Source organism: Phasianus colchicus, chromosome 3 (assembly GCF_987193195.1).
Source record: "Phasianus colchicus chromosome 3, bPhaCol1.hap1.1, whole genome shotgun sequence".
In the NCBI taxonomy this organism is placed as follows: Eukaryota; Metazoa; Chordata; class Aves; order Galliformes; family Phasianidae; genus Phasianus; species Phasianus colchicus.
Genome location: NC_143438.1, coordinates 81,315,066 through 81,337,499, shown reverse-complemented (window position 1 = coordinate 81,337,499; position 22,434 = coordinate 81,315,066). Strand labels below are relative to the sequence as shown.

At 50.8% G+C, this 22,434-nt stretch overlaps 1 protein-coding gene and 3 long non-coding RNA genes across 5 annotated transcripts in view; 3 read left to right on the top strand and 1 right to left on the bottom strand.

Moving 5' to 3' along the window:
- Positions 1-84: 84 nt before the first annotated feature.
- Positions 85-5,907, bottom strand: LOC149918705 (uncharacterized). Of its 2 annotated transcripts, XR_016465301.1 has the most exons (5): positions 5,120-5,907; positions 4,235-4,366; positions 735-846; positions 270-328; positions 85-170 (listed from the first exon to the last, which is right to left on the bottom strand). It is a non-coding gene; the product is annotated as an uncharacterized LOC149918705 (long non-coding RNA). The 2 variants fall into 2 exon arrangements; XR_016465300.1 differs by lacking the exon at positions 85-170 and having other exon boundaries at positions 190-328.
- Positions 5,908-5,964: 57 nt separating this feature from the next.
- Positions 5,965-8,572, top strand: LOC149918704 (uncharacterized). The gene is made up of 2 exons (XR_016465652.1): positions 5,965-6,057; positions 6,537-8,572. It is a non-coding gene; the product is annotated as an uncharacterized LOC149918704 (long non-coding RNA).
- Positions 8,573-20,764: 12,192 nt separating this feature from the next.
- EXT1 (exostosin glycosyltransferase 1) overlaps positions 20,765-22,434 on the top strand; it is a 161,647-nt gene continuing 159,977 nt past the window's right edge. The window contains exon 1 of the mRNA XM_031591153.2: positions 20,765-21,967. Coding sequence (XP_031447013.1) covers positions 21,021-21,967 — 947 coding nt within the window. The 5' untranslated portion in view covers positions 20,765-21,020. The remainder of the gene's footprint in view (positions 21,968-22,434) is intronic.
- The window catches only part of LOC149918702 (uncharacterized), a 47,943-nt gene continuing 47,482 nt past the window's right edge, over positions 21,974-22,434 (top strand). The window contains exon 1 of the long non-coding RNA XR_016465289.1: positions 21,974-22,428. This is a non-coding gene — a long non-coding RNA (uncharacterized LOC149918702). The remainder of the gene's footprint in view (positions 22,429-22,434) is intronic.

Genomic DNA, 22,434 nt, shown 5'->3' with positions numbered 1-22,434 from the left:
TTCTCTATCACATAAGGTCTTTAAGTATATGCAGAGCTTTTTTCTAAGTCAATAAGCTCTACCTCAGATGGAAATGTAGGCTCTGTTCAGTAGTCCCTGGATGAGGCAGTGAGGTGTGCGCTGTGTAAGAGCTCAGCCAGGATCATCACTAGATCATCACATGCAAGGTTCTGAATTGAAATGTCATGAAGTTTAAATACAGAAGGAAAGCAGGCCCACCTATATCCATTGTTTTCACACAATATTGTCTTAGAGAGCTATGAACTGACCTGTAACTGGTGGGAGCTGCAGTAGGTCTCCTCGCATTTAAAGGTTCTTCTGCATGTGGCTGCAGAAGAGAACAAAACAAGAAAGGACAACAAAAGATGCTGGCCATACAGAATTATTCTGTTGTTGTTCGGTGGTAACAGCTTGGGATAAAGTCCTGTACCCACGTGACCCACGTGAGCATGCAGTGAGACCATGGCTTTGCCTCTTGATCAAGTAGGCACCATTTTGCTGGCATGAAACAGGTTTTATGTTCAACAGCTAGTAGAGGAGCTGAAGTGCTGATTGAGAATTACATTGTGTTGCTTTGCAGTTGAACAGGGTACAAAGCCAACTGTTCCTTTTCTGCCAATGAGCCCCTCTGCAGCTGGTGAATGGAGCCCTCATAGTGAAATGAGTTCAATGGGATAACCCAGAGCAATGTGCACTGAGAGCATTATTGCAGGTGGCTGCTTTGAATATTGTACCTTCAAAATAAGCAGGAGTGCTCGGCTTCTTATCCACGTCTCATGAAGCTGCTGCTCTCAGGTACAAGGCAAGCACAAAGCTATGAGCTGCCTTTCAGAGTTCTTTGTTGTGCTGTAGAAAATGGCACAAAATAGGATGTGTATTTTAGAGAGTAAACAGTTCACACAGGCAAAAGAAACCATAAAGGCAATACTTACTGCAAATTGGTATTGAATCAATATCAAGAAGCTGGAACAGAAAGGGACATAGCTAAGAAGATAAAGATCTTTGGGGATTCTTGCTCTAATCCAGTGTGAAATCCTAAGAAAATGAGTCTGGTGTAGATTTATTGTTCAGAGAACCTTGGTCAATACCAGCTGCAGTCAGGTACATTTGCAGGGTTGCTGACTTATGTGCCAGCAGTGGAGCAGTCCTATGATGGCTGCACAAGGGCTGCCTCTTCCCTAAAAGTGGGATTTCAGCATTGTTGTAAGACAGGCTTAGTCAGAGTGAGATGAAAAGCTCCTTTCTGCTTTTAATTCCAAGTATCTCTAAATACCTTTTCAGAAAAAGAAAAAATCCTGTATAACTGTTGTTATGTCTGTAATCATATTACTTCTATTAAGCACTTGCCTAGGATTCATCTATTTAATATCATGTTACGAAATTAAATAGTGACATACAGATTTTTTTTTTTTAAAAGCAGGGAAACCAATATTGCAGCCCAAGTGCATGTAAGCAACAAAAAGGTGTGCAGAGGAAAAAAAAAAAAATCTGCCCATGGAGCCTTAGGGGACCTATTTGTTTGGGTTTGTTTATTGAGAGCTTGGTTTTACACCTAGGCAGGGGCTTTCCCTACTGAGCCGGGCTCTGGACTTAGGACACATCCAGACAAACGCTTGGAGCCCTCTTACTGTGTGTTGGAGGCTCCTCTGCTTTTCTTCTGAGAGGGGTAAGAAAAAGATTAGGTGACCTCCAGTGTGCTGGAGAAATCACAGAGGGATGTTAGCTTCCAGTTTACACGAAGGGTTACACAAAGCTCATCATTCTCCCCACTAAGCTCAGCTCTACTGATGGAGAGAAAGAAGCTGGCCACGCAGGGCACTCAGAGCCCTGCACCAGGCTGTCCTGGGGCCGTGGCAGGAGATGGACAGACAGACAGACCAACAGACCACCTTGCAGGATTAGCAGGCTCAGGGCCATTACTGTTGGTGGTCATTGCTGAATGGTAGGCTTCCCCTAAATAAGGGTGAATTGCCTGGAGCAAGAACCTGCAAATGTGAGTTGCCAGCACCAAAGTCATAGAATCAAAGTGACTGAGGTTGGAAAGGACATTAAGTAACACCAGATCATCCGGTCCCACCCCTGCCTTGGGCTGGGCCATCTTGTACTTGGGTTGGGATGCACCTGGCTTTGTCTTCAGGTTCTTTTAAGGGCTCCAGATATATGGACCTGCCTCATGGTTGTTATTCCTTTTTCACATCTGAGCATGGATGACAGTGAGACCCACCCACGATCAGTCTGACATTATGTCTGCCAGCATTTGGCTCCTCCATTTCAGGGAGCTGATTTTAGCTGAGCCTGTCTTTGAGGAGAGCTGAAAATTCACAGCTGGAATTGTAGCATCATCTCCAAAGACTGCCCAAAAACTGTGGCCCATACAAAGAACCAAACCAGCCCCATCCACTGGTGATGGACAGGAGCTGAGGGAACCCGAGCCACCTTCAGCCTCAGCCCTGAGCTACATGCACCAGGAAAATTCTCCTGTAACCTCCTTTTAATGTTAACTTGGTTGAAAATCTGGCAGAATGGCAGCACTCAAAACGTGAACATGTCACACACTATTATTCCCAGTCTTCTATGAGAGCATTTTAGAGATGAAGCCAAGTGAGGTGGCATAACAACAAAGTGTGCCTTTCTGTTGGATGTGCTCTGCTCTTCCCCAGGCATCCAAGGTGTTCCTCTGTACAGCAGTGTTTTTTTCCCAGAACTGAAATTATCATGCAATCTAATTTTTAGTACACGAAGTGGCCATCACTGTTAATTCCACCCTACAGTTTTTGTATTTCCGCTTTAATTCCTTCCGTTTTCAAAAATCAATGAAAAATAAAACCTGGGTGGGAGGGAAGAATTCTAATAAATGATGAAATTAAAATCAATATCAAGTTTTTGGTATCTTTGGGCATGATCTCTGGAAGCTTTGGATATCTGCTTTATCATTTTGTATATTTGACAATTTTGTACTCCGCATCGTTTGACTTCATTTGTGCATGGCAATGTATTAAAACATGGAATTTTTATTATAGAGTAAAAGGGTTTTGTCTGATTTAAACAAATTCAGGGCTTGACCCATTGCTTGTCCTGGACTGATGGGGCTCCAGCACGGGATGTGAGGAATTTGCTGCCTGGCACTGCAGGTGTTATGAAATGCAAAGTACTCGTAGGTGCAGTAGGACATCTCATAGAATCATAGAATCATTATGGCTGGAAAACACCTCTAAGGTCATCTAGTCCAATAATCAACCCATCCCCACAGTGCCCACTAATCCGTGTCCCTTAATGCCACAGTTACCCTTATCTTGAACACCTCCAGGGGCAGTGACTCCACCGTTCTCTGGGCAGCCTGTGCCAGTGCATTGCTACTTTTGTGGCAGACTTGTGTTCCAGACCCTTCAGAGCTTCACTGCCCTTATTTAGACACACACCAGGGCCTCAACAAATCTCCAGAGCACCAAAGAAGCAGGTACTGGATGGGGTGCACATCGCCCCATCTCCAACCCACCCCTGGTTATTCCCTGTATAGATGAGCACTTGGGGCACAACAGTGATGTACAAGTCAGCAACTGAGGTAGTTCCAGAAACTAATACTGAAGTTCCAGCACGGTATTGTGTTCTCCCATATTAGTGTGCTTTTTTGTTGTTGTTGTTTTCAGCCATACCCATGAGTGTTCGTTTATTTGTAAGGTAGAGATTGATGAGATATTTTGGTCAAACAGAAAATACTGGGCTTAACACAAAATAATAGAATGAAATTACATAGCATGCAGTGTAACTGACAAAGTCAGGATAAATTGTCATCTAAAAAAAGAGAAATCATGCTTTTTATTGTAACATCTTGTGATTGGGCTGCAATTTACTAAATTCTGTTTACATCTTTAAAAAGCTTTCTACTCCATAAACTTTGTTAGTGAGAAGAATATGTTAGCAGAGAAAGCTCCATTTTAGCACAAATCTGTATACATCTTGGGCTGAAGGAAATCAGAAGAATCAGATAATCAGAGAATGGCTTAGATTGGAAGGGACCTTAAAGACCATTGAGTTCCTGCCCCCTGCAATAGGTAGGACTGCCAACCACCAGACCAGGCTGCCCTGTGCTAAGGTGGAGCAAAGCCACGTGGTGGGAGCAAATGCCTCTAGTCCGTAGTGAAGTGCAGAAGGCATCAGAGAAGCTCCCAGTCCCACCACTGGCATGCTGCATGAGAAAAAACAAGGTCCTTTGTTTCTTATCCCACCTTCTCACCTGTAATCTGAAATGGGAACTGTGCTGAGCTGCCACTGCTGAACCTTGAGACTGAACAGAAAAACTGCAACTCTGCCAAGACGCTGCTGCTTCAAAGGTTGTGTTGCAAGTGGGACTGATCTGAACAGGCATCTTGGTACAGTTGTAAAGAAAGAAGAGGCTGCTGTTAGTACTGGCATTCAGCTCTTGCTGCATCATGCTCGACCTGTCAGGGTCTCAGCACACTGTGATGCTTCCAAAGCTCCTCTGGGGGTGAGGTTTCCAATCAGCCCTGCTTCAATTTGTCTGAGGTTGGTTCCTCCTTCACCTCATTTGTGCCACTGCCTTGTCACTGCCTTCTTGCTTTTCAGCACCTAACGGGACTCCTTGCCTTCCACTGCTGTTAACATCAAGTGGGAAATGCACTGAAGCAGTGCATGTCAGAAACATACTTTAAAGGGAAGCTGTTTTGCATTAACTAAATGGCACCAAGACCTTAGGAGGGGATAGAAGGGAGTCAAATTGCTGTAGCTATGTCCTAGGGTAAAAAGGGGATCAGTCTCCTCCTCACTCCCCATATTGCAGTGATGGGCTGAAACAGCAGCTAGAAAGATTCAGGGTAGATATTACTTTCACAGCTTTCCAGGGATGGGGACACTGACACAGTGAGAGGGGCCACCTGCAGGAACGGAGAACTTCAGTCAAGCATCTGCGGGGAATCCCAACTCGGTGGAGGGGCAGATGTTGCACTAAGCATTCTACAGAGATTTCTTACTGACTGATTTTTCTGTAGGTACAATGAGAGCAGGAAGCAAAGAGTTAACTTTGTTAATTATCATTACTTTGCATTTCAGCTGGAACTGAATTTAGCTCTTCTTTTTTTACCTCTTGGAGGTAGAAACCTACCACTATGTAGTGATGAGTAATTCCAGACATGCTCTGGCTCATTTAAGTCAATGCATCAGGCTGTCAGCTGAGGAACTGGGGCACATCCACAGCTCTTGCTGTTCTGCGGGGTCAGCGGCTCCCTCCAGTATGACTGCTCTGGGATGGCTTCCATCTCAACATGAGGAGAGCTGCCTAACACTGAGAACAGTGGCACAATCTGCTCCCCATCTGCAGAGGTTTTGAGGATGCAGCTGGACGGGGTGCCAGACATAGAATCATAGAACCATAGAATCATTAAGGTTGGAAAGAAAAGACCACTAAGATCATCTAGTTCAGCCATCAGCCCATCCCCACCATGCCCAGTAAAGTACATCTCTCAGTGCCACATCTCCGCATTTCCTAAACATCTCCAGGGATGGCGACTCCACCAACAACCTGAGCAGCCTGTTTCAATGCCTGACCACTCTTTCAGAGAAGAAATTATTCCTAATATCCAACCTGAACCTCCCCTGGTGCAACCTGAAGCCATACCCTCTCATCCTATTGCTGTTACCTGGGAGAAGAGGCTGGCTCCCACCTCACCACAATCTCTCTTCAGGTAGTTATAGAGAGCAGTAAGGTCTCCCCTGAGCCTCCTCTTCTCCAGACTGAACAATCCCAGCCCCCTCAGCTGCTCCCCATACAACCTGTGGCCCAGACCCCTCACAGCTTTGATGTCCTTCTCTGGACACACTCCAGGACCTCAGCGAAGGGCCCAAAACTGAACACAACATTGGAGGTGCAGCCTCAACCAGCGCCAGTACCAAACTCATGGAACTGACGACATCATGGAAGCTCATTGCAGCATCACAGTGAGGATCGTGCTCTGGAGCACCACCCCGGGCAGGCCTTCCCTCTGTCTTTGCTGTGCAAAGCAGGGCATAAGGGCAAGCTGGAAGAGAGGCTTGAGACAATGGGTGAATACCAATTTAAAAAACAAAACAAAACAAACAAAACCCAAGCAAAACAAACAAAACGTTTTTGCCCCATACTTAAGGCATTTTACTGCCGTGATCCAAAGCCTTGAAAGCTTCAGTCCTCCTTCCTTCCCTCCCCCCCCCCCCCCCCCCCCGGCAGAGGGGCAGGCTGGAGATGTGTGTGGCCATCTCCAGTGCCTGAAGACAGATCTGGAGAAACACTTTTCCTTCGCTGGGGAGTTTTAGCGCAGAGAAAGGAAGCGCCTGAGGGCACGGAGCAAGTCGCAGCTCGAGCTGTGCTCAGCGCTGCCAGGGAGCGCCCGGGGAGCCGCGGTCGGTGCCCGACGCTCAGCCCTGGGGCTCCGCGGCTCTCCCCACTGCGGGGTGGAAGGAGACAACGTGGGAGGCAGATTGTTTGGTGGAAAATGTTGGGAACCATCGTGCTAAGCTGATTAACTCATTTGAACAATTTTATTTAGCTGCAGAAAGTTGCCCCGGATGAGAAGTGCAGCTGTAAGCACAATGAAAATGCTCCCACACGCAGGAAGGCCAGATAAGCCTCTGCCTGTCATTGTTACAGCAAGAAATTGTAGCACTTGGGGGAAAACGCAGGGTTTTTCCGCCTTTGTTTAAGCTGTAATGCAGAGCATGAAGGATAGAGCCGCGCTATGCGTGTTCACACCCTCAGCCCCGGGCTCAGCCCAGTGCTGGCAGGCTGTGGGAGGTACAACCCGACCAGAGGCCTCAGCAGCTGGGACAGCCTGGGGCTGCCGGTGCCCAACTGCTGCTGGTGACAGCAACGGCCCCTCAGCAGCTCTGCTGCCCTCCCTCTGCTCCACTGGGCTGCTGTGCATTAGGTAGAGGAAATGAACATTTCTCCTCCTCTGCCTTATTAGTCCAGTAACAGGCTGCCTCCTGCTCCCAAAATACGGAGCTTTTGGATCATGTACTGCCATTCCCCCAGGGATGAGGCAAACAAGAGGAAAAACGAGACTGCCTGGAACATTACCCAAACGTGCTGGACCAAGGACCACCCTCAGCCTTCAGCATCTCTCGGGTCGCCGCTCACAAAGCCCTCCCCATCTGACTTAAATTAAAACCACCAGAAAAGCAGTATGGATTCAAGCAGTCAGCAGGGCATTTCCATGGGATCTTTAGCCATGGTTTGGGACCCCCTGCATATTGGATATTGTCTCAAAATACTGTCTGAAAGTCATAGAGAGGCTGGTTATCCAACCACAAGAATAGCTGCTCTCTGCTCTGCTGTTGCCGTCAGCTAGCTTTACCTTCTTTGTTTGCTCCAGAGCTCATGGCTCTGCTCCAGCTCTCCTTGCTTCCCATACAGACTTGAGGAGGCAGCAGACCCCCATCGCAAAGTGGTACCCACTTGTGTCCCCTGCCCTGGGTACCACCCTGTGAAAAAGAACGTGCTCATCCACCTCCACAGGAATGGAGCCTGGGGAGCATCCAGGAGATCCTGGCGGCAACGCGTTGCTGCTGGCTTTGTTTTGAGCAGTAGCACTGTGAAAAAATCAATGAGGCAGATTTTAAATGGATTAGAGGCAGTTAAACGACAGGTCTCAGAAGAGGAGTTGCAAATGAAGAGTGATCCCATGGGAGGTTTCATGAAGGGGATATTCAGGAAGCTCACACCGGCTGTTTGCTGTAGAGGTTCTGATGGATAAACAACTGAATGTGAGTTCCCCAAGTGCTGCTCTTGCTAAAGGGGCTAATATGACCCTCCCTAGTAAATGGGAGTTTTGAGTGGTAAGGGGAATGTATTAGCGCTGTATCTGACATTAATGAGACCAAAACAGTCCAGTTCAGCTGTCAACGCTTAAAAACGTTGAAAAACTCAGAAAGGTTGGAAGAAGGGCTATGAGGCTGATTGAAAGTGTATTTTCCGATGACCCAAAGGAGTACAATCCATTTATGTTATCAAAGAGCAGCATAAGAGATGAATTGACCATGATCTGTAAGAATCTACATATAAAGGAGCAGTGCAGTATCAGAGGATTACTTACTCCAGCAGACAAAAGTATACGAGCCAGGAAGACAGAAGCTAAAAAAAAAAAAAAAAAAAAAAAAAAATCAGGTTGAAAATGAGGCATATTTTTCTCCTTAATAGCCTTGTAATTAACTGCTGGAGGAGCTGACATGGGATATGGCAGATTCTCCATCACCAAAAAAGGTCTTTAAATTAAGTGTGGATGTCTTTCTACATGATGTAGCTCATGTACTGGTGTGGGAATTGCTGGGCGAAGCTCCATGGTCTGCATTATGCAGGAGGGCAGAGGAAAGCTCTGCAGGGAGCCTGCTGGCCCTGGGATCTGTGGAGCCATCAAACGGTGATGCCCGCATCGCACCGAGCAGCACGTAGCCTGTTTATGCAGCACACGAGATGAAAAGACTCTTTTAGGGATATTTAAAGGGCTTTAAATATTTTATTCAAGTTTTTTGATATCCTCTGCCTGCAAAACCAGGTAGTTGAAATAAACATTAAAAAAAAAAAAAATCTCCTGAAATAGATTTCCTACACCCCCAAATCCCAATATTAAAGGTCAGTATCTCAAGATACTCAGAGCTTTCCAAGTGATGCTCTAAGGACTCAGCCCTTCATCGTAGTTTAAAGCTCCTCTGTCATAGATTTATTGATGCTAAACTCAGAAGGGACCGCTGCGGTCTCCTGATCTGACCCTGTGCATGGGGCAGCTCTCAACTACTCATAGGCTCATCACACTCTGTACACCTACAACAGCTCCTGCAGTGTGACTGCTTTGAGTCACTGCTTTGTGGCTCAGGGCTTAAAGGCAGGAAAAACATGGTGTAAAAGCCACTTGTTGGGAGAAGAGGGGGGGAACTTGAGGCAGATTGTCTTCCTGGCACCTTGGTTTGGTTTTCTGACTGTCACAAAACTTATGAGAAATAAGGTAATTCCTAGGGAAACCAAGCCAGAGATGTGGTGATAGGTAGATCTGGTGGCCTTCTGTGGAGTGATGTCATCAGTAGACAAAGGACGAGCAACAGATGTCATCTACCTGGTCTTCTGCAAGGCCTTTGACATGGTCCCATGCCACACTCCTATATATAAACTGGAAGGATATGGATTTGAAGGGTAGACTATTCAGTGGACAAAGAATTGGTTGGATGGTTGTAGCCAGAAGGTTGTGGTCAATGGCTCCACGTCCAGGTGGGGGCTGGTGACAAGCAGTGTTCCCCAGGGGTCTGTCTTAGGATCAGTGCTCTTCAGTATCCTTATCAGTGATCTGGATAGTGGGATTGAGTGCACCCTCAGCAAGTTTGCAGATGACACTGACCTGAGTGCAGCTGATATGACAGAAGGGGGTGATGGCATCCAGAGGGACCTGAATAAGCTTGAATGGTGGTGAAAAGTGGACAAGTGAATATAATGATGTTCAACAAAGCCACATGAAAGGTGTTGCACCTGGGCTGGGGCAATCCCAGATACGTGTATGGATTGGGAGAAGAACCCACGGAGAGCAGCCCTGAGAAGGACTTGGGGGTTCTGGTGGGTGAAAAGCTGGACATGAGCCACCAGCTTGTTCTTGCAGCCATCTGCCAAAGCTGCTTGAAGCTGGTCCCTCACAGAGCATTACAGGATGTCACAGGAGTCCTTGTCTCTGGGACAGTGCAGTTCACAGGACTGCAAGCACTTTTTTTTTAGCAATGAACTGTAGCCCCCATAAACAACGCCCCATCACTTGTAGCTCATCTCGGTGTTGCATCATTTCTGCAGGAAACCCCAGGGCAGCTTTGGCCTCATTGCTGCTGGTGGCTCTGAGTGCACTGCAGTGACTGCCAGTGCTTGTGAGCCGTGAGCTGAAGCACGAGTAGGGGAAAACAGGAGAGAGGGGAACCACTGATGTGCAGAGATAAATTCCTTTTAATTAACTGGTTATTTACATCTCACCATACAGATCAGAGCTAAGTATATCCATCCAAGCCGATATCTATGATTCACAGATTGTCAAATGGATATTCTGAAAGTGAGAAGTTACAGGAATAAAAGTCACGAATCATCAGCTGTTTTTTTAATGATCATGGACAGCATATTTTATTAAATAAAAATTCAATTTTTAACTGTTGCAAACGGAAAAAAAAAAATAGCTGAAGCCAAGTTTGCATGGATAGAAAAGTGGCATGGCTCTGAGAACAAGAGATTGCAAGCTGAAGGATGGGCTCTGCTGCGGTGTGGTGGTGGATTCACCTGGACAGCAGCAATGTCTGCCCATGGCTCTGCTGGGGCAGCCTCCATCCCAGCCACACACAGCCCCAGCCCCAGTGCTCTCCTCTGCTGATGGTCTCAGGAGGCTTGGCACTCCTCAGGTGCAGCCTGAGGCTGGCTGAAATGAGGCTTGCTGATGCTATTTGAAGCCCACGTGCTGTCAGAAGGCACACTGCGGGATTCCAGGGCAAAAGGAAGCAGGAGCCTGCTGCCATGCCAGGTCCCTGTAGGGATGACTCCATCCATACCAAGTTATCGGGTTTTCAGGAACCAGCTGTTCTTTGGAGCATGGCTGCAGAGGCACCCAACAAATGATTGCAAAGTTGGCTGTGTGTAAATGTAACGAACAAATGGAAATACCAGTAGGTATCTGGGAACTCATGTTTTCTCTTTTTATCTGAGACAGCACAATGAATGGAAAGCAATATTCAAGCACCAAAAGTTAGCAGACTAAAGATAAAAATATACCAGTTGCTAGGAGATGGCATTTAATCTAGAACTTCAGGCACTAAATAAAAATGAAGTTATAAGAAGAAATACTGCTTAAGGCTCAGAACAGCACCAAGCAAGTGGCCGTTTGTGAGAGGGACCAAAGCTGCCATGGGCTGGGGCAATAGGGAAGGCTGTCGGCAGGTGTGAAGCAGAACTCATGTCAGTGATGGGCACTGCAGGCAGAAGGCCACCCTGGCTGTGGCCAGGAACGAATTCCATTCCTTTCACACCTCCCCAGGGTAACTTTCATCTCAGAGGTCCTGTTGACCAAGGCTGGTAAGCACCTCTGTAATATTTGGTCATATTGTATTAATTAGAAGGACTGAACCATACGAGTCCCAAGGCCACATGGAAATTCAAACTTTTCATAGATTTGATATTACCAGAAATCCTGAACATGGACACAAGATTTGTTTAAACTTGCTCAGGACAGTGTTTGTTGGAGTGATAATAATTTCTTTGGGAAAGAGCCAAAGTACAGAGTCCATGCTGACGCCAGCAATCTGCCAGAAGGCCTGAATACTGTCAACAGTTGATATGGTCAAGCTTGAATGACCACTGGTAGAGTGGATACAAACATTATCAGGAGTTGATAGGGTCATGCTTGAATGACCACTGGTGGAGTGGATATGAACTTGCTCAGAAGATCCACAGGACCATCTCTGTTGGCCCAGCTTCTCTTCTGAAAGATAACTGCTGGTTGCTATGGCCTCAGCAGACCCATATGTGCTGGCAGCAGGGCTGTAACGCGGGTACTATGTGCTGTTAATGCTGATGGTAGCATCTGGCATTTCCTCACTGTGCAGTGTGGCCAGCACAGACGTTCCCTCATACCTGGAACTGCTGTGCTCCAGATCTCCTGCAGGGATGGGGACCTGGCTGGGCTTTGTTCAGTTCGTCTGCTCAATCCTGATGGCTGGGTGGGAGAACATCAGCTGGGAGGACTGGTTGGCATTTTTGTCCTTAGGTGTGGTTTAGAGCCCAGCCATCAAGGTACTGCCCACAGCTCTCTCATTTTGTTTGTGAGTAGTGAGCTGGGACCAGATGACCTCCCATCTCAGCCTCGCTGTGAGTTTTGCACCAGCAACAATTCCAAAAGGGGCTGGAGAAATGGGGACGGAAATGGGCTTCTCAAAGTCCTCCAGCAGCTGTTCCATGTTCAATTGATTTTTAAGTTCTATTCCAATCTGGGGGCAGTCTGAGTACCTTTGTCAGCAATACATCTCCTAAGAGGCCTGGAAATAAATGCCACTTATTTCCTGGTATCTGGGGCTAAAAATAAGAACAGCTTGGTACAATAAGCACCCTCCAATTCTAGGGACCAGCACACAGATGGGCAGTGTAGCTTTCAAACATTAACAGCAATGTCATCTGCCGTCTGGGCAGCTCATGTCCCGCACGCACAGGCTGCCAGTGCCCTCATCTCTGGTGCCATCCCTGGGTATCGATGGGTAACAAAAGGCAGCTGAAGTAAGCTCCAGAAAGCTGGAGGAAACACTGCTAATTCAGCATTAGTTGAAGAAGGAAAGACAACAACAGGAGACTCATGAGGGACCGATGCCAGCCCGATGTAAGGAATAGGAAAGGGAAGTAGAACCCATTAGTCTTTTAGGATTCGAGATAGGTGAGATAGACCCACTGTGCCCATAACTAAACACACAAGACTGGGGAAAGATGGGAACAGGGAACACTAAGTCTGCTCCTTATGTGAGGAAGAGGCAAAGGAACAATGCAAAACATTTCTGAGATCAGCCAACAGCGGTGGTGGTGGGGATTCTAAACACTGAGATACTCAGAGGTGCTGGCACCCACCACCATCTCTCCTACTACATGGGAGCTACAGGAGCCAGATATGCCCTGCCAGGTCCTCCCACCTGGCCAAGCTGAGCAATACAGTGGCAGTTCCAGGTGAAGCAGCACTGCTTGCACCTTGTGCAGCCCCAATTCCTTGCCTGAGCTAGTGGCTCTTCTTGCTCCCCTGAAGCAGAAGAGGGATGCAGCACAGCAGCAGCAGCCACTCAGGGCTGGTGACGTCCCCCTGCCCTTCCTGGTGGGAATGGGACTGGTGCCTGCTTGCCCCATACAGCAGCAAGTTGGCACAGAGGACCCAGGGCACTTTTATCTCTATGATTGCATTTTACCTTTTGATGCCCTGGATGTTTATTCCTTTATCACATATTAATTATTGGCATTCTCAAGGCTTCCTTCTGTCTTAATCTGATTTAAGACAGATATTTGCATTTGAAAAGTAGCTAGCATGTATAGCAAATCCTTTCCCTTGGTTTCCTATTAAGGTGCCCAGCTTTGATGTATTATATTAATGCTGTTTGCCAGGGGTGAAATCGGCACACCGCCTATGGAGAGGCACTTTCTTGGCAAATCTACTGCCTTCACCCAAGGGCAAAGCATCCGCCTCCCCTGGCACCAACCCCGGTTCCTGACCGCAGCTGCTCCTCTCACTGTGGCCTCTGGAGGCCATGTCCTCCTCACAGCACAGGGTGAGGGGTAGGGTTAAGTCGCCTAACGGTCTTCTCACGGGTGAAAGCACAGAGATTGGCATGCATCTGTCATGAGAGCCTCAAAGCTATAACCTTTCTCTTGTAGTATGTTGGTCAGTTTGGGAATAAATGTGGCACTGAGGGACGTAGCTTAGCAGAAATGGTGGTGATGAGCTGATGGTTAGATTAGATGATCTTACGGGTCTTTTCCAGCCTTAATGATGTTATGATTCTATTCTATCATTCTAAATAAACCATTCCTTTGGTGACTTCAGCACCAGCATTCCTTCTCCCCCACTCCCCTTTTTTTCTTGCACTGCATTGCTTACATAAGTTAGGTCTTTTGTAACTTGCCCTGAGCCCAATTGATCTGTTTAAATGGGTACAAAGGGCACACGGGGGCAACTCACTGATGTTGACTTAACAGAAAGGATGAGCAGTGGCGTGGGGCTGGAGGACCAAAGGTGGGCTCACAGTTGCTGATCTCAGCACAACTGAGTGCACGCAACCAGCCCCGACCCACTTGGGGTGCTCACTGCTTTTGGGCAGCTTTGCCAGGCTCAGCCATGTCCCCAGGGCTGGTGAGGTGGCAATGTCCCTGCATGGCAGTGCTGGGGAAGTGACAGCCTTTGGAAGGAGCAGTGCTGGGGCTGAAGACCCAGCCCTCCCGAAACAGCACATCTGACCTCAGCCTTGGTCAAAGAAAACCAGCTCCAGGTGAACTTGCTTCCTCTTAAATGCCCACATGGAGTTTTGCATCAGACTGAGCTGTTGGCAGTGAAGTTAAATTATTACAACCTCCACCCGTGGACGAGAGTTAGAGCAGTTTCCAGAGCTCATTTACAAAAGGGGATGGAAAAGTTATTTCAAGTCAACAGCCTACACTACCATAGTAGTTATCTGAACAGGTGGGAACTGGGGGAAGGAGGGACATTAGCCAGATGGTGAATCATAAGCTAATCAGATTGCCACCCATGTTTGCACCAAAGGGAAAAAAAGTGGTGCACGAACACACCACACATTGCCAGCGTCAGAACTGACTCGGCAGTGGCCCAAACTTTTGTTGGGACACCTGGCTGTGCTCCTGTCGGGTACAGGGCTCTCTGAGAGCCACCAGAGACTCGCTGTGCTCTGATGGCCCACCACTGTGTTGTGCTTCCTCTGCATTTCTGCTCTGTACGAGGGGTGGATGAGCCACAGCCCTCAGCTCCTGTGAGATACTGGCAGTCCTCAGCTGGAGCTCTGGGCTGTTGCAAGAGGAAGCTTTGGACACTGGGAAAAGGTGGATCATGGAGCTGGTCCCTGCCTCTTCCAAAGGCTGGGCAAAGAAAAGGAGATGGACTCTTTAGCAGGATCTGTTGCGATAGGACGAGGGGAAATGCTTTCAATTGGAAAGAGAGGAGATTTAGATTGGATATAAGGAAAAGGTTTTTAACAGTAAGGTTGGTGAAGCGCTGGAGCAGGTTGTTCAGAGAGGTGGTGGACACTCCATCCCTGGAAACATGCAAGTTCAGGCTGTATGGGCTCTGAGCACCCTGCTCTAGCTGTAGGGGAGTTGGACTTGATGGCCTTTAAGAGTCCCTTCCAACTCACCAGATTCTGGATTCTATGAAGAACCATGCTGTAGCCCAGGGATGGGCTGCACTGCCCAGGCACCTCCTCAGAGAATGCTGCCACTGGGCACTCCTTGGAAAAACAAACAAACAAACAAATATAGAGACTTAAGTGGATTAAAAATAAAACCAAATTACAGTGACACTGTTGAAACTCCGTTGATGTCGGTGGAATTCCTCACGCCTTACAGCAGCGAGAGGAAAATCAGACCTAAAGTGCTGAGGCTGCTGGCAGCTGCTTGCCTGTTTGTGTGTGCAGTGGAGAAAAGTGCTTGTTTGGTGCTGATTGCAGACTACGGAATAAGAGCAATTTCTCATCCCACCTCCACAGAAGCTATTTAAATAGTTCTACACCCACTTCAAAAGATGCTCAGTTAGAAAGGGAGTAAATCTGGAAGTTATCACTCCTTGAAGGAAGGAGAACCAACAAACGGGCTCTGTTCAGGCTGCCGGCACTCTCGGAGAGCTCTTCCAATGAAGCCAGGCAGCTGCAGAGACAGCATGTGCTCCTGCAAAGAGCTCTGAATGCCACCCCTAAGATGTTTGATGCTGCTGGATGACCTGAGGAGCTGCTGGCTGAGCGTGGCTGCATGCAAGAGGTCGGACCATGGCTGGCACAACGTATGCTCTGGTGGTGCATGAGGTCAGGAATGACTGGCACAACCCTAGGACAGCACAGACAGACCTACCTGGCTACACCGTGTTACATAGAATCATGGAATTGTTTGAGTTGGAAGGAACCCTTACAGGCCATCTAGTCCACCTCCCCTGCAATAAGCAGGGACACCTACAGCTAGTGCAGGGTGCTCAGAGCCCCGTCCAGCCTGACCTTGCATGTCTCCAGGGATGGAGCATCCAGCACCCCTCTGGGCAACCTGTTCCAGTGCCTCACCACCCTGAATGTAAAATCTTCCTTACATCCAGGCTAAATTTCCCCTCTTTTAGTTTGAAACCACTTCCTCTTGTCCAAACCCACATGTTGGTGGGCTTCAGGTGTTGCCAAATTTGGCTGCACCCAGAGACCTCACACTGATGAGTGTATGCACTAAAACCACAGAACCTGCCCAGAGGAACCCCTGAAACGCTACCATCACGACTAGCACAGCTACTTCACACAGCCATCCTGCTCCATCCTGAATCCTGCCTGATCCCACAGCAAGCTCAGGAAAGCTGGCTTTTCTCCAGCACAGCTCTGCTGTGAGATTAGTAACTCAGTGTCACAAAGCCTCTGGTTTTACTGTATGCTTCATGTCACGGTAAGTCAGCGTTTGAATGGCTGTCCCTCCATCCCACCTGAAATCCTTACCTCCTTAACAAAGGGCAGTTATGTTTTTCCTTAAAAATAAACTAATTATAAAACCAAAGTCAGTTTCTCACATTTAAATAGCCTCTGTAACAACCAATTATTTCTGAGGACACGAGAAACAGCTGTTGCGGTGCTGAAGCTCAAACAGTTACATCTCGGCTATTTATACGGGTAAGAGTTGATATTTTTATTCCCATGTGATATTACCAAGACATGATAAACAACCATAATGCTAGTATTAATTTGTGGAGCAAAGATCACTCTAATTTGCTCCAAGCTGAGAAATAATTTTAATGCATTATTATCATTGCACAAATTACTATTTCAAAGTGTGCCTTGTTTTTCCCTTATTTCCACTCCCCCCACTTTGTTCTTTTTTGATGAAGCAATACAACCTCAGGGAAAAGGCTGAGTTGAGGCAGAGTAAACCAACCTTCAACCTGCACAGAGCAGGGAGTGGGCATCAGAAAGGCCTTCCAAAGTTGAACCCGGTGCTACCAAGCACTGAGTGAGGCTGCTTCCATTAGAAGGTAGGGAAACGTCACCATGGAATCAGCGCCTCTCCCACAGCTCTCGGGGGAGGGGTTTTGCTATCAGCTCCTGTGCGTACATCTAGAATCATAGAACATCCCACACTGGAAGGGCCCCACAAGGATCACAGAGTCCAGCTCCTGGCTCCGCATAGGACCACACAAAATTCAAACCCTATGTCTGAGAGCATTGCCCAAACATCTCTTGAACTCAGGCAGCTGAGGGCTGTGCCCACTGGGCAGCCTATTCCAGCGCCCAGCTCACCTCACCCGAGGTGGGATCTGTGGGTGCTCAGCACCCATGAGAACCATGCTGCTTTCCTTCAAGCTCTTCATGCCATGATTCCTTGTAAGGTTTTCTCAGCTTTTTGGGAATCCTGGCTGCACTTGGTCATGGACAAGCGCATCCATGCCACAGAGGCTGGCAGTCGGAGCTAATTAAGCAATGGGTGACACAGTTTAACAGCACGCATGCCTATCTCCGAGACTTTCCAAGTATCTCAGCTGCTCTGTGCTCTGATGCTACTTTTCTTCCAAGGATCACAACACACTCGGCAGTAGCGATAAATCACTCACAGTGTCCTGTCAGCTGGGGAAGCACCATCAGCCCCTCTCAGTGGGAAACCTAAGGCCCACAAACGGCCTAATGGCACAATCAGCCCAGGTGAGGCTCCGCATGGCCTCACCGAGCCGGAGATAGAGCTCAGCACTTCTCAAAGTGGAAAAAAAGAAGGAAAAAAAAGGAGGTCAAACAGGTGAGAGCTGGGTACTTGAGCAAGTCTACAAGCCCACAGAGAGTTAGATTTACTAAGAGGTGCTTCTCATGGAGCAATAAGACATGGAGGAGTAACACATAGATGCTCGGCTTGCCACAGCCAGGGAGAAGCACTGAAGCATCCTCCCTGAGGTGTGGGAGGATTTTCCTAGCAGAGGCTCACTGTGGTCCCAACTGAATTAGACCCCAGGCACATTCATAGCACTGCGGGGAGTGTAATGGGTCCTGACGCCAGGGCTTTAGCCTGAAGCAGCTCCTCCCATGTCAGCTTGGTGAAAAATGATGCACGCATTGACATGTGAACTAAAACACAGGAAACAAGCGGATGCTTAAGTGATGAAGGTGCTTGAATCCTGCTTACAAGGAGCCACAGCAAAATAGTTTCAGTAGGGTGGACCCATGGAGGTCACTCTTGGTGTCCTACGTAGGCAAACACTTTAAGAACAAATTACTGGATTAAAAACTAAGTTAGAGATGGAAGCGTTAGAGCACTTCCTCTTATGTTTTATGTGGATTTTAAAGTATTTTCCAAGACACAAGATCAAACCCTAGAGGCAAAGAAGATGGAGGAATGTCCATTGGGTGGGTCAGGGACAAGCAGGTACAAGGAAGGTGTATCTAAGCATGCAAAGCAGTACGGAATTTTTACATAAAGAAGGAGGAAGATACTGTGGACTTCATAGTCAACAAGTCAGGTGGTAACTGAGCAGGGAACTCCGTGCAATTACAAGCCTGTACCTGGTCACCAGAAGGAAGACCCAAGAAGAGCCCTCTCTGATTAACCTCTTTAAATCTGGCTCGGGGTGACTAATGCAGATTGGACAGGTGGAAGGGCACAAATGGTGAAGGACTGTGGTCAGAAGGGCCTGCGGCCCTTATCAGGCCACAGCCAGGCCTGCTGGTTCTGTCAGCACTGGTACTGTGCAGCTACTGGTAAGCTTGTAAAGGCAGTCTTCAGAAAGAGCAGTGATCACCACAGCTTTACAGCCCCACTAGGGGCACACACACATCTCCCCAAGTGCACCCAGCACCATGCCATCCAGGCCCACTAGCAGCAATCATATGGCACAGGTGGAGCAGCAGTGATCTGGACATCATTTCAGCCTGTGTCCTGAACCAGACATTTTAAAACTTAAGTCCATATTATGAAGCTGGTAATGGCTTCAGCACCTCCAGTGCGGCACAGCTCCGCAGGAAGTGTCCTTCCTGTGGCAGTGAGAAGCTCCTCCATGCCATGAAATCGCCTGCACCTGATCTTCAAAATCAGCTTGCAACAGTGCTTGGCACAGACAGCACAGCTTGCAGGCTGCTTTCCGTTTGAAACTGGTCCCCAGAGGCTTAATTTGCAGACAGTAATGGGATTCCATCTTGCTGCACTTGACAGAAGGTGCCTCTGCAAGCAGCCCGAGTTCACCTTTCAAGAAGCTGACCTCTTTTTCTTCAGCAGCATCCCAGTTTTGCCATGTGGGCTGTGACAAATGTTGCAAGGAAGGCTTACAGGGTTAATACGCACATTAATATTTAATCCTGCTTCCTCACAATCACGTCTCAGGCCAAAACTTCTGCCCCCAGACCCAAATCTCTGCTAGCTATCAATAACACTTCACTCCGGGAACATGACATTTTCTTACCGTTCTCACTCCTTTCTTCTCCTTCAAACCCTGGCCTCCTTCCTTCAGCAGTCCTCCCTACAAATGAATTACTGCAGAAGGGAACAGTCTCCTCTCAGCTCCAGCTGCAGATCCAACCCCGCTCACTGCCAGCAATGTGCCCTCCACACCAGGCTGTCCCTCTCCTCAGTGAGGAGGCACAGTACCTCCACACACACGGTTTCTTCTCAGCTCCACAGAAGCAGAGGGGGACAAGAAAACACAACAGAAGCCCCAGGGACATGAAAGAGAATGGGGTCCCCAGCACACTCCATCATGCTCGGTGGCTGAGCTCACGACTGAGGCACTTACATCCACCTGGGGTGCAATCACCCCTCGCAGAGCGGCTCACGCATGGGCAAAGCTGCAGCAAGCTGGGCTGCTCGCCACGCTCCTGTCCCGTCCTACAGCCCCCTGCCCCGGGGTTTGTCTCAGATGGATTTGCCTCTGGGAGAACAAGGCTTTCCCAGCACACCGGGCTGCCAGTCACAGAACCAGGTGCCAAGGAGCAGAAGAGACAATGCACAGCCACACAGCTAGAACTACGTTCAAGCATTTGGGTGCTCGCTTGCACTAAGCGGCGGCGGTAGCAGAGGGCAGGGCGGGCACTGAGCACAGCCCAGCACCGCTCACCCAATCGCCCTGGGACAACCGCCTCCCAGCCACACTCGTTCTTTTCGGATTGACTGTTATTTATTTTTTTCCCGTATTTTCGGGTCTGCCCCGAGCTCCTGCTCCCAGCCCTGGGGCGCCGCGGCACAACGGTGCCGGCTCGGCAGGGGGCGGCAGCAACAGCGGGCTGGGCGGGGCCGGGTCAACCCCAACCAGGCCCGAGCCGACCCCCGGAGCAACGTGAACCGCGCGGGGCTGCTACGGTCCCCCAGCCACAGGTGCAGACAGGCCCAACCCCGCAGGAACCTCAGCCCGGAGGAGCGCAGCCGACCCCACCGCAGTACCCGGATGGCGACCCGCGCTCCAACCACCCCTCCGCCCGTCCCCGCGGCGGCGGCACGGCGGCGCCCCCCGCCCGGCGGCGGCTTATGAATGGGTGCAGCGGAAGCCCCGCCCCCCCGGACGTGACGCCCCGCCAATGGGGGCGCGGGGCTGCGTGGCTGGATGAGGTCAGCGCGGCGGGGCCGGGGTGGGGGCGGCGCGCGGGGGGCCGGCTGAGGCGGGGGTCGCGGCCCGCGGGCGGGCGGGCAGGCAGGCAGGGCGCGGGGCTCGGCAGCCGCGGCCCGGGGGAGGCGGGAGAAGGCGGGAGGGGCGGGGAAGAAGGAGGAGGAGGAGGAGAAGGAGGCGGCGAGGATCGGGAGCCGCCGCCGCATCCCGGGGGCCGCGCGGCGAGGAGCGAGCGGCGCCGGGGCCGGGCGGGAGGCGCCGGGCGATGCAGGGCTTCGTCAGGCTGCGGCGCGGCGCCCGCCGGCTGTGAGCGCTGGGGCCGCCCCGCCGGGCCGGCAGCCGGCGGCGGAGAGGGGAGGGCGGGCGGGAGGGAGGGAGGAGGGCGGGAGGCGGGAGCGTGGCGGAGGAGAGGGCCGGGAAGGCGGGAGCGGGGCTGCCCCGGTGCCCGCCCCGCGCGGGGGGCCGGCCCCTGAGTGCATGCGGGGCGCCCCGCCGGGCCGCCGCCGGCCCGCCGCCGCCCGCCGCCCCTGAGAGAGCGGCGGCGAAAAGTTCCGGCGGTCGCCCACATGCGCAGCCCCAGCCCGCGGCTTGGGGAAAGGCGCCGAGCGGAGGTGGGCGAAGAGAGTTTGAAGTGTTTGCCGGCGGGAAGATGGCGGACCGGAGCTGAGAGCGGCGCCCGGCGAACTCGGGCCGCCCCCGCCTTCCTCCGCAGCCCCCCGGACCCCCGCCGGACACATGCAGGCCAAAAAACGCTACTTGACGCTGCTCTCCGCCGGCACCTGTCTCGCCCTGCTGCTCTACCTCGGAGGCGTGCAGCTGCGGGCAGCCCGCGCCCCGCGCCGCGCCGCGCCGCCCGGTAGCAGCCGGCATGGCCCCGGCGCCGAGCGGCCCTGGCCCCGCTTCCCCGACGCGCTGCGGCCCTTCGCGCCCGGCCCCGAGGGCGGCGGCGGCGCCCGCGTCTCCCCCCGGCAGCGGCGGGACGCCAGCGCCGGCCTCTACCGCGGGCGCCGCTGCCGCATGGAGTCCTGCTTCGACTTCGCCCTTTGCCAGAAAAACGGCTTCAAGGTCTACGTGTACCCGCAGCAGAAGGGGGAGAAGATCGCCGAGAGCTACCAGAACGTCCTGGCGGCCATCGAGGGCTCCCGCTTCTACACCTCCGACCCCAGCCAGGCGTGTCTCTTCGTGCTCAGCCTGGACACGCTGGACCGGGACCAGCTCTCCCCGCAGTACGTGCACAACCTCCGCTCCAAAGTGCAGAGCCTCCACTTGTGGAACAACGGGAGAAATCACTTGATTTTTAATTTATATTCCGGCACCTGGCCCGACTACACCGAGGACGTGGGCTTCGACATCGGGCAGGCCATGCTGGCCAAAGCCAGCATCAGCACCGAGAACTTCAGACCCAATTTTGATGTTTCTATTCCGCTCTTTTCTAAGGATCACCCTAGGACAGGAGGGGAGAAGGGATTTTTGAGGTTTAACACCATCCCTCCTCTCAGGAAGTACATGTTGGTATTCAAGGGGAAAAGGTACCTGACAGGGATAGGGTCAGACACCAGGAATGCCTTATATCACGTCCACAACGGGGAGGACGTTGTCCTCCTGACCACCTGCAAGCACGGCAAAGACTGGCAAAAGCACAAGGATTCGCGCTGCGATAGAGACAACACCGAATACGAGAAGTAAGTGAGCGCTGAAGCCGCGGTCCCGCGGGTGGGTCGGTGTGTCCGTGGCTGCTCCGCACGGTGACGGCCGGGAGACCGTGCCCAGCAGAGTGCCCGTGGCCCTTGGGCGGCGGAGGTGCTGCTGGGGATGCTGTGCACCTGGCGCTCCCCGGGCAGTGCCCTCTCGCAGCCCTGCCTTGGAGCTGAGAGAGTTGGAGGCCAAGGGCTCGTGCTGCCAGGCCGGTTGCTGCCGGGCGTCACAGCCTCGCGGCTCTTGGCTGGAGCGGACAACGCTGGGCAGAAGGGAGGGAAGGGAAACGCTGTGCCGATGCCCTGCGTGCGAGTGCCTACATCTGTGTGTGAGGATGTGTGAGTGCTGTGAACGCGGCTTGTGTTCAGCGCTCCGTGTCCTGGCTGTCCCCTGTGCTGTGCCGGCAGTACCGGATCGCTGTGCCGTTACCTTCCTGAATGCTTTTCAGGTTTGT